Here is a 12,601-nt window from a genome sequence, read left to right as displayed (position 1 = left end):
CTCTGTTATTGCGACTGCCTCCCAAAAATATTACCAACATCGCCACCTCACTGTTTCAGAGAAGGAATAACAGATGCAATGATTGCAATCCAACTTTTAACCCATGCCATCATCTGACATAATAAAAAAATATATATTTCTTCTTCTGTCTATATTTAACATCGCATTTTTTCTCATTTACTGTTCGGATGACATTAGAATGTTTGACAAACTTTCTAGGCCACCATACCCCAAGACCCCCACCCACCCCCCCCCCCAAGTTATGCTCATGCCCTCCAATGTCACAAACCAGTTGCATCCTCTCACAAGAGAAATACCAAGGGAAACCCTGACGTGGTTTAGAAATCAAGATAGATCTGCAGCGTATCTTGGCAAACTGCTGATTGGATGGTACCGTATAGCCAAACCATGGCGCAAGAAATGTATATATAATATCATTCATAGTAACATCTTGTTTCTACTTAAAAATGTTAAACCGTCTTCAAGTCACTGTATGGTAGTATACCTTTCATGTGCTAATTATCATACCTGGTGTAAATTACTCCTGTACACATACACCCGACCACAAAGATCAATCTTTTATGGAGGTGATGAATTAAGAATCTGCAATCTCCATGGGGGATTGAGATGGATAAAATAACCAATTGAAGAGAAACCTTATCCATGCAAGGAACATTTTACTTCTGTAACTGATGCAGACATATTGATTACCCTAGGTCGATATGACAGAATCTTGATCTGAAATTAATTTCAATACTCCAGATAAATATTTCAACATCTTTCAGAGATTAACCTCCTTCACAAATAGCTCTATCTAGATCACCAAAAATTGTAAAAATATAGTAAATATTGCAATCATGTCTCTGCCTCGCAATAGCTGCAATAAAAAAGACTAGCTCTTACCAATTAAATGTTATGTCGACGTTCCTGGATAGGGGGGATTGCATAATATTTCATTTTGAGATTTCTTTCAGTTATTATGTGAGTAGATCTCAGCTACATGTTATGTATGGTCAAATATTTCTGAAGATAACTAATGAATATATGGAATATTACTCATAAGATCATGGCTATGCTTCTGTTTGTATTAAAATTTCTCAAACTTTAACAATTCTCCATCATAGTTAGGAACTGCCAGATACATGCATTATTTGTCAAATTCCTTCTACTCAAGTACAGATATATATGCCATGAATGTAATTATTTACCCGTACCAGTAGTAATAATACAAACGGTGGTTGTTCTACTTATTAAAAGTGTTCAAAACTGGACCGTATTGGCTAGCCATGTTTTCACCAGCTGAGGGAACTTCTATGACTCATACCCCTGGGTCTATGTGTTCTATTTTGATACCCATTTTAATTGGGTTTAAAGAACAGTTATTGTAGGTGCAGAGTGCAAAGTAATTAGTCCTATACATATTAATCCCTGCATCATCATGGTAGTGGAGAATGGATGTATACATAAACAAAGATCTTAAATAGAGCATGAAAAATGAGTTACGAAATATTACTATGGGGGTTATAGGTGGTGGGTACACATTTATTGATTGATACCACCAGCTGCGAATTATTAAGAAGTGGTAAAACCTTGGTCAACATTTACAGTGTGAATGTTTCAGTAGTTAATATAACTGATGGATGGTTTGACTGTATTGTAAATGTATCACAATGCACTGTTATATTGTGAAAAATGGAAATGCTTGAAATAAGGCAATAAACTGTGTTAAAAATGTAATTCAAACTACTGTACTAACATCTGAGGAAAGAACAAGAGATGTTTGAAATGCCAGCTTCTTGTGAAGATGTCAATAAGATATACATGTAGAGTAAGTTTTATCAAGTGGGAGTGTGTTTGAATTTGGAAGGACATCACCCTGTCTTTCCTAACCCACTGCTTTAGCGGGAGTGGGTTTGAGTTTGGAAGGACATCACCCTGTCTTTCCTATCCCACTGCTTTAGCGGGAGTGGGTTTGAGTTTGGAAGGACATCATCCTGTCTTCCTTAACCCACTGCTTTAGTGGGAGTAGGTTTGAGTTTGGAAGGACTTCACCCTGTCTTACTTAACCCACTGCTTTAATGGGAGTGTGTTTGAATTTGGAAGGACATCACCCTGTCTTCCCTAACCCACTGCTTTAGCGGGAGTGGGTTTGAGTTTGGAAGGACATCATCCTGTCTTCCTTAACCCACTGCTTTAGTGGGAGTAGGTTTGAGTTTGGAAGGACTTCACCCTGTCTTACTTAACCCACTGCTTTAGTGGGAGTGTGTTTGAATTTGGAAGGACATCACCCTGTCTTTCCTAACCCACTGCTTTAGCAGGAGTGGCTTTGAGTATGAAAGAACATTACTCTGTCTTCCCTAAACCACTTCTTTTAGCGGGAGTGGGATTGAGTTTGGAAGGACATCACCATACATGTAGTCCCTAACCCACTGCTTTAGCAGCAGTGGGTTTCAGTGTGAAAGGACATCACCCTGTCTTCCTTAACCCACTACTTGATCGTTAACCCATCATTCTATACAATGTATCAATGGTCGCGTACATTCCTCACTTCAAACTTTGCCTTTATGATATAGCGCAGCCTGTCATGTACAAGCAAAGCTTGGAGATATATACCTAAGTTCACTGCACATCTAATCCATTTGGTATTACACAGCTGTATATTTTTACTTCGGATTTAATTAAGAGAGGAACAGATGATGAAAGATGGAAGGATTGGCATCATAGCATCTCACCATAAAGTAGTATGTATACAAGTACCTCATGTGATTCTATTGTTGCCATGTATACATACATCTATGCACAGCCTATAGTATTAATAACGTTGTGCACAGTGTACTGTACAAACATAAATGAATATATGTGAGAATAAATGCAGACAGCATTCCTAATTTGTGTATTTTAACATTATGTGTATAATTTGATAAATGTGTGGAATATATTACATTATTGCATTATGGCATCTGTAGGTCGATGCATTTAGGCAAATTATTGTAATGTATGTTAATACACAAAAAGAAAAATCCATATATATTATTACTAGAGTACATCCTTGATTCAAGGATGCCTAACAGTCACATTTATCATTAATACCAAATGTAGTCATTTTGGTGATACACGTTTCCTGTGTTCTCAGTCTTAGAAGTGACTTTTCTCAATTTTTCTCAAATGGTGGATGAAATGTGTACACTTTTTTGATAATTCAATATTCGAGTCATATTAAGTGTTATAGTGATATCACTTATGCAATGTTTTGTCTTTAAATTTACAATAAAGCTTGAAGGTTGATACAAGGAAGATGTTTCCAAACAAGAAACTTTCCTTAAATATGTATCATTTTATTACTGTAGTACATACAGTAGAGCTGATAATCATATCGATATGCAAAGCGGTTTTGCAAATCCAAGATAATGGTGTGGCTTGGCATTGTTTCTAGACAGTTTTATACTTCATGTGCACTTCAAAAATGATATTTACTCTCAAATTAAATATTAATCAGAGAGAAATCATTTCAACTGTAATCATCAGCAATATTACATTACTTTTTATCATGAAACTTTTATATTGACATTTCATGTAAGATATTACCGGTAGGGACTAGGTACTGTATATAAGGCTTACAGGTAATATATCACAGCTAGACCCCTGATATGAAGCATGCATTTGGAGTGAACATACCTCAGCCAATCAGTCCTGTTGTTTTCTTGGCACAATTACTTCCAAACAATGGTTTTTAGCCATGAGATACTTTTAACAAATGTGGCATAAATAATCCTTAAACTGCACAATGTTTAATCAATACCTTCTAGCTCAGAGATAGGGATGAATGCTGGCTGAAGTTACATTGGTCTGTAGGAAGAGTTGCAGCAATGCATGAAAAGATTGTTCTGTTTTCATGTACTAATGCAAACTCATTCTTTCATAGTTTATTTCATTTCACATTAATGTGTCCAGTGTATCTTTGCAACTCTGATGTACTTATACATTGCATCACTTGTCTATGAATATTCATTATTTTCATTCCTGATTCCCAATATGAGATATTAGATCATCCAATACTTCAAACAGTTGATTGGTGCCTTTAGCAATGTACAGTTGTAGACGTACAGTATCCTGACCAATGAAATTAAGTGCATGCATATATAGTAATATAAAAGCAATCCTCATAATAAAAAAAAAGTAGAAAGAAGAAAATTGCAGTTTCATTTGTCAGTAAACAAGATTTGTATTAATGTTTCAACGATTCCATCTTCCATTTAATCTATCTAACCCATTTTCACTCCCACGTTCATCCAACAATTTTTATTTAATATCTAGTTCTTGGCATTCTGTTCAATTTGCTGTCCCTGAATTGAAGGGAAATTATAGCTTGTCACCGCTTGTCAGACTCAAACTTGGGAAGTTTTAAAGGAACACAATATAAATCAAGCATGACGATGAAAGATATTTTGTTGTTTAATGGGTTAAGTAAATTATATGGACGTCTTGGAATTTTGAGATTTGAAGTTTATTTATATCAACATATATCCTGATAAACAAGTGAAAATTGTTCTCTTTCTGATTCTGAAACTATCGTAAAAATGTAGAAATTAAGCAGATATGACAGGTATAATGTTCACAAACATCCACATTGTAAACAATTTCATTTCATGCAGTAAAATATCAATCAGAAATGAAGACAAAGTTAAAGATATAACATCTTTTATGCAGGTCTATAATTTTGACCTAGAGTTCAGTGTTCTTCTTCGGGCTGTATGGTACTATATTTTTTATAGTACTTCTTTAGGAGAGACGTCAAGGCTAAGTGCAATCAAAATTGGCACTTTTACGGTAGTTTTTTGTTCTTTAAGAGCAAAAAAAAATCAAATCAAATGTAAGAAATTTGTTCACATTCATTATATCTCTTTAAATTATGACTCCCATCCAATCATGTTCTGCATATCCTTCGTGCACGGGAAGATGGTCTCACCTGACACACACGCAGCTCATAAAACCAATTCTGCAGGTGCACGCTTTTCCTAACTCCTTTGTTTCAATAAATTAGATGTTTGATGAAATCTTGTAAATTCTGTTTGTTTAAATTGCAACTTTATTTACAACCAAAAGGCCATCCCCCACGAGGCCAATTTTGGTGGAACTGTTTCTCGATTAATATGTTGGTTTCTCTGTCTGTAACAGAGTGGAACATGTTATAGCTAGATTCGTTGGGTTTACAGTAGGCTTTCTTATCTGGGCTTTTCGTTTAATTAGGTTTGAAGAATGTAATTTTTTCCAACGCGTTGTGTCCATACAGGACAGCAGTAGGGTTGGGCGATATTTGCTTTTTAATGTCACGATAAATAGTTAAAAAATTATCGCGATATTTCGATAATTACGATAATTTTTCCTTGTTGTTTTTAGTGTGTTCGCAAACACACTAAAAACAACTGCCGATTTACCACCGGTGTTTTCGCGCAGCGAACACATCAGCCCCTGTTGCGTGTGAGCATAATGGCGTGGGGTCAAGGGGCCCGCCTTAGGGCCCCAGTGGGGTCAAGGGATGGAACCCCCTGTGCAGGGTCCAGGGGCGAAGGCCCCCGGAAATTTTAGTATTTTTGCGTGTCTGGCGATAACAAACTCGCAGTTGAGGATTCAAAATACTGACAACTTTTTGAATATAAATTGTCACGAAACTGATGAAAATTTGAAAATGACAAGTTAGAGTAGCTATATTATGTGATAAAATGAAAAGAGATTTAACCTGTCTTACAATCTTTAAAAAGTTTAACTTACAAAACTGACGATATTATGAAACAAACTACGTTCGGCAAAGCCCCGTTTCTAGACTGCCTAACAATGAACAGTGTGCACTATAGGTACATCAGTTTACAAGTTAACTGCAGTGTTTACCCCTACTTAAATATCACGGTAGGCTACTGTACATGTGCTACGGATTTTCCCAGGTAACTTGAAAAACAACCCCCCTGTCTAACACCTGTTTGTTAACATTTTTGTCACGTTTCCAAAAAACTTTTCATGGAGTAAACTATTTTGACTCCACTCTAGAATTAATTAGGTCAGTCAGTAAAGGAACGGTAAAGTTATGCGAAATATTATCTTAGATGTTCAAGAAAATTTATATCCCCGTAACATTAAGGTAAGTAAAACCATGGTAAAAACACACCTCAAGCCAACCGACTCATCCGCATGAACAAGACAATCTATTCCCCATGATACAAGCGGCACAGTCTGTACCATACAGACATAGCACGATATCAAGCCCCCAATAGCTACTGTACAGTATGGCCATTTTTTATGAAAGTAAACCTTGCAATCCTATGTTTTAGGCCACTTGGCATGATTAACTAAATGCTAAATATTGTTTCCATGTCCTTGTAGAAAATGTCAACTTCGCAAAATACAATTAGTTGTGTTTTTGTTGTTACGTGAGATCCGTAACCGACGAAGCGGTTAGGCTATGTACTATACTCTTAACTATGGTAGGATATTAATTTTTTCCTTTTTTGTGGAAATTCTAGAAAATACTTTCTTTTTCCCCCGCTTAACAGCAAATGTGGTCGTATGGTTTATTCATAAATGGGTGTACTAGAGCCTTGTTTACATGACATTTGTTGCATTTAGCACGATATGCCAGTTTCGCGTGAATTTTTTGAAAGTATTTTGCTCGATCTTTCGTAAAATTTGAAAGGTGTACCAACTAACTGTTCTTACACAATTGGTAAATTCTCTACTGATTTTCGAGGTTTTTTTCTCTATACAGTTAATGTTGAAAAGGACGGGTTTTTTTACGAAGTTCAAAAGTCAGTAAATGAAGTTGATAAACTTTATTTCTTTTCAACTTTCTTAACCATGGAATGCTAGAATAACATTTAAACATAAAACGGAGAAAGGATAATCGCATTTTTATCCACACTTATTTCAAATTTCTTTCACAAGAAATTATCGTCATTTGTTCAATCCTCAAAAAATATCGTCTTGAAAAAAAATTATCGCGATAATAATAATTTTCGATATATCGCCCAACCCTAGACAGCAGTAAAAACTTTAAGAACTGAGGAACAGTCATTGCGGACCTAATTTTTAGATACATATTTCTGTCATATTTATTGTGAACCAAATTTGATAATAAAATTAATCGTCTAAAATTTGGAGCACTTTGATTGGTAATGCTCTGTCATTAAAATGACGTTTGAAGATCTAATGAACACAGACACAGATGAACATTCGTCACAGCAATTGGTCAGGTATCAAAGCCTAAAGGTGACCTTTTTCTTTCAGATTGAAGGCAAGTGGGAAAATGAATATTAAAAAATCTTTGTCAATTTTACACAACACATCGGTGATATTGGTATCATCTAAAGTTTCATCTGTTCTCGTGACAAACTTCTGACATGATTTAACAAACCTTACTGAAATGAATCGTATGGCAGTTTTGACCGATCCTACCGAACAATAGATATTAGAAATAGTGATGGGAATTAGAAACTGACTATCCATAGGAATAGCTGGCTAGTTTGTTCTTTCATCTGCCTAACAATAAAGTAGCCAAGCATTTTCTGATTCCTCTCATCAAGTCTAATTATCGCTTGATTTTGGATTCCAACTGTTCAGGAATCCTGCTTCTAACAGAGCAGATTCATCTAAAGTTTCTGGGTAAATACATCTCTATATCTCACAGTAGTCTGCACACCTTGATAAATAGCTCATGCCAGGCTGGTCGTAATTGTCAAAGTTCACACCTCAAGAGAGAGCTCTGCACTGTGTGATTGTGTATCTTATTTATTATGCTAGAATGGTCACTATATTGCGCCAGCACTGTATGAAGAATTCATGACATGTTTCAAGGCAGTTCTGTCTGCGGTTTTATTTTCCTGGGCATTTTTAGTGTTTTCATAAAGTACACACTGTATTCTATTGAGTAATGTTATCACGCCAATTAACAAAACCCTACCATATTCTTTCACGCAGTACAAAAAAGAAAGAAAAAGAAAATATATTTCTTGTGTTTCTGAAGAATCAGAAATGCCGACGAAATGATGTCGCACAATGAACATGTTCACTACAGAGGTGGCCTTGAAATATACTAGCTTTTATACACTGGTTTAAAAACCAAATCAAATATTCTGTGAGGATAAGGTAGATATTCTGTGAGGATAAGGTAGATTATTCTGTGCAAAGATCAAACATTACATTTACATGTTCCTCATCTAGGTCACCTATCTCCATTTAACATCTCAAATGAAGGTTTTATCATCTCTGTCCAAGCAGTAGCCTTCACCTAAGTACTTGTATTTCCATTTACTTTGCGCCTCACTTACCAGTCTCCTCACAACCGTAGCACTCTGTTCTACCGAAAATGAAAAAGATGATTTGTTATAGGTTATTCATAATATCAGACATTCTATTCATTTCAGACCGAATGTGCAAAGAACTCGCAGCCATCTTCAAACCACTACAAGCAGTACACATTGCACAATCCGTATGCTGCCCTCTCTCGAGATGAAGAAGACAGAGGAGGTGTCCAGGAGGATGTTAGAAAGGGTGCCGAGTCTGATCCAGCGGATATCTTAGAGAAGATGGTGGACCGACACAGGAAAGCAGAGGAACACATGAAACAGCAGCTAGAAGACCTTAGTAAGAGCCACAATCAGGTGAGAGATCTACTCCATAAAAGTCCAACAGTCTGACTCTTCTTGCCCCAGGGGAATAGCCTAAGCAGTGCCGTGTCCGTTTATTAGGATCGGTCCGGGGGGCTAAAGATGGCGCTACATAGTTTCCATCGATACCAATCCCATGAATTTCCCCCTCACATCGATGAAATGTGAAGAAGAATAAAAAGAAACCTTAGAAATAGCTACAGACATGTTTGAAATTGCTAGAGAGATGTCCAACCTTTCAGAAGAGGATTAAACGTTATGTCTGCGTATCTTGCAGAATATGATCCGAGTGTCTTTAGCAAATTAGCCACAAAATAGCCGAGTGAGAGACAACTATTAAATATTAATAAGGTTCTAAGTTATTGCTTGTAATGTCACAAAATTCCTGATGTTACAAATTTCCATCTGTTTGGCCCTCTGAAGTGAGGTACATTTTTTTAATCATGTAATCGTACCTTTGAAGTTTTTAAATTTTCAAATTCTGTGTAATATCCTCCACCTAAATAACCGGAATAAGATTGAAAATTTGAAATAAACATTCTTCTTTCCAGGCCCCTTCTCTTGTGTCGCTGTTGATATTTTTACACACTTCAAAATGATAGTTTTGGGGGCTCGCACCATTGTGTTCATTCAAGCTTGTCTTCCAGCATGGATTAATTTCACTCGGTAATATAGGCAACTTTCTAATCAGTGTTTGTCCCAAGCTCTGCAACCTTGAAGGTTGTTAAGTAATGATTTTCGGAGAGTTAACTAAAGGCCCTCGAAAAACATTAATATTTTTTTTTCTTCTTTCATTATTTGTTCATCTGCTTGATGGAAGCCTGCTGACAAGTTTTATGCATCTATGAAGTCTACATCCCCTGTTTAAAGGCAAATGATTAGTTCATTCATATTTTATGAACTTTTTATCGCCATTCTTACGTTAGGTCCTGAAGGAGCTGGCCCTTGAACGACAAAAGCATGCCCAGGAGACCGCTCACGGCGATGATGTCACCTACTTTCTAGAGAAAGACCGCGAACGACTGAGTCAGCAGGTAGGTTCCGCGCAACAAATTTTTCCAAATTTGCCTCGGGTAGTTTCTGGTAACACTCTCTGGAATTAATCATCAGCATAGGGTTAAGGGACAGCGAAATTGAGGCAATCAGCCGTCAGGCTAACGGCTGGAGTAAGAAATTGAGTCACTTTGATACAGCTTTGCCTTCATTTCAGAAGGGATTATCTGATTGGCCTGACTTGTTATGCACGGCGTCGCTGAAGTAATAACGTCCTGTGTGTAATAGTCAGATTGCATAAAGTCTACCCCTCGGGAGAGAACATTATCATGGCAAAAAAAGGGATTAAAAATCTGAACATTAAAATTGGCAGGGGTTTTCACCTCGTTCGGTATTAAGGGGTACGTACGGGGGTTAGTCTAGCATGCATTATTGATTCTGTCGAAGACTGGATGCTTGAAGACCAGTAAAGAGAAAAGGAATAAATTTCTTCCCAGGTGAAGCATCAGTAAATTGTTAAGTTGTATGAATGGAAAGGACTTTGATATGACAGAAATAGAATGGTTATAAGAGAGAAATGTAAAATAAGGGGGGTGGAGGGGGGGTGGCAAGAGGGATATGCTGAGGAAGAACTTGAATGAAAGAAGCAGTGATGAGTCAAAATGCTTCAAGGATAAATCAAATGATAACACCAGATGATTAGGGATCTTAAAGGCCCAAATTATCTCAGATCCATAAAGATTACTGAAATCGTTTTCCCAGAAGACTGAATTACTCATCTAAGAAACTTGATTAAAACTGTGTTGTTTCTTCGTGGCTCATAATCCTTATTAAACATACCGTTTTCACATTTCCCTTATCTCCCACACCCAACCATGCATCTATCTAACTACACACACCAACCACTTACGTCAATTTTCAGAATCATTTAAAGTCCAGTACAGGGGATATTTTTTGTGGGGGGTGGGGGGAGATTGGGGTAAGCAGGCAAACTAGAGGATGTACATGAATTGCCTGCAGTATATGACAATTTAGTTTGTTATGTCCCTTTAAATGGAAGTGTCTTCATCTTCACAACACAAAATAAGAATTTTTGACACTCTTAACCATTTATTAAAAATTATCTGTTCTTATAGCTACAAAAAGAAAATTTTCAGACTGTGGCACAAGGTGACAATGTGTATGAGGTTGAGACCGAAATACCTTAAAATAAACATTTTATAATCAAGGTTCACCTCCTTGAATAGACTTCAAACTTTATACTTCTTGAAGTGTGGATTCTTTTGTTAATAAGTGATGTAACAGTTTAACTTTCTTACTATCATATCCTGGTATAAAGAATCCTTCAGAAATGAAGTGTCTTCGTTATATTCTTGTCCACAATGATGAAATTCTTTGACATGTATTGGGGTTTACTTGATATATTCAATGAACTCGTACATCTTCTTTGTAAATATTTCGGGAACCATAGAAGAATGTAGTCTAAAGTTGTCTGTATGATTACAACATTTCTTGATAAAAATCAGATTGATTGTCATAAGTGTTTCTAATCAGTTACGCATGCACATAGGAGACAGGGAGTGGTGTTCCTATATTTATATTGCCGTGGCCCCGAGGGAACGGCGCCATCATTTCCTCTACATCTCATCGTGGGACATGATGTTAAGTGTCGTAATAAAAGTAATGTGTCGTGCTTGCAATGCACAACCCTGGTATGCTGTTTCATCTTTACAATGAAGAAGTAATATGATGGTTTTATATTATTGGTAATATCACCCATTCATTAATGAATTATTATTAGAATATGAATGAAATTCAAGAGAATATTTTAAGAGCTTTCTCAGCAACTCAGGGGTAAAGGCGTCTTCACTTCCTCTGCGAGTCTATTTGGGGTTACATTCCTTGCACACTTCAAGATCATCATAGCCTGTTTAGAGCAGCGATTAATTGGATCGAAAAATTGTTAGTTCCTGGGGGAATTATTTGCAAGGAAATTCCTGCGAATATAATGAGTCACGTTTAGTGTTATTGCTATTAAGTTCTACAAACTGAGCGAGTTCCGATTTTAACACTGCTGCAGGTTGGTGCTGCAGGTGGACACGGATTGGTGTTTTAGAGAGGTGTTAACAGTAGCTGCTTTTTGCACAGGTTTTGGTATTTGATGGTTTGAGCAGGGTGGTGGGTTCCCTTCATGAAAGGTAAGATGGTGACACCAGTCTCTGCGAATCAGCTGTTAGTGTGTGATGTGATGAAATGTCAAGCCTAAACCTTACAGTATCATTCAAAGCACTGTGAATGAAATAACCATTTTAGGATATATTGTTTCTTATGACTTGTTATTTAAAGGGATTGTAACCTGGTCCAGGAGGGGAAGGGGTGGGGTTGGGGGAAGAAACGGTTGGTTAAAAGGCAAGCTTGTCTAAATATACCTTAAAATATGTAAAAATAAATTCCAGACTCCAGGTTAGAACGTGACAGGATCAAAACTGTATTTTACATTTGAAGGAGAATGGATGGGCTCAGTAAGTTGTTATTGATGTACAAGTCATCTTCAAAGTACAAAATATTTCAAACAATGCGATGTTACTTCTACAAGTTTTCCTCAAGAAGTAGTATTTTTATTGGAGAATTAAGACTTCCTTTTAGTATTTTCTTTACCAGTCTCATCCCTCAAATCATGCACTTTCCCGGCTACCTATCATGATCCAAACAAATGCTTGTCCCATTTTATACTTTGATATTTTTACCAGAGTAAAGTTACAAAGATATTTCAAATAAAACTCAAACTTTACATCAAAGCATGTAGAAAAATGCAGTGTAATTTCCTTGTTTGGAACTCAATATCCAGCTGTGAAATATAAAAAAATTCATAAATGATCAGAAGTTTCATATTTTGCCTGAAATATGTTGTAGTGCCTAGTAACATTTACAAAGAAGTTTAGAAAAATGCATAT

The 12,601-nt window shown here is 36.5% G+C and overlaps 1 protein-coding gene across 3 annotated transcripts in view; it reads left to right on the top strand.

Moving 5' to 3' along the window:
• Window positions 1–12,601, top strand: part of LOC139960985 (uncharacterized) — a 91,368-nt gene that overhangs the window by 36,131 nt on the left and 42,636 nt on the right. For all 3 annotated transcript variants that reach the window (XM_071959732.1, XM_071959735.1, XM_071959733.1), the window contains exons 3-4: window positions 8,412–8,648; window positions 9,581–9,688. In XM_071959732.1, the coding sequence (XP_071815833.1) occupies window positions 8,412–8,648; window positions 9,581–9,688 (345 nt within the window). The remainder of the gene's footprint in view (window positions 1–8,411; window positions 8,649–9,580; window positions 9,689–12,601) is intronic.

This window comes from Apostichopus japonicus, chromosome 20, assembly GCF_037975245.1.
Source record: "Apostichopus japonicus isolate 1M-3 chromosome 20, ASM3797524v1, whole genome shotgun sequence".
NCBI classification, from domain to species: Eukaryota; Metazoa; Echinodermata; class Holothuroidea; order Aspidochirotida; family Stichopodidae; genus Apostichopus; species Apostichopus japonicus.
The sequence above is the reverse complement of the archived record's forward strand: the minus strand, read 5'-3'. Positions and strand labels throughout refer to the sequence as shown.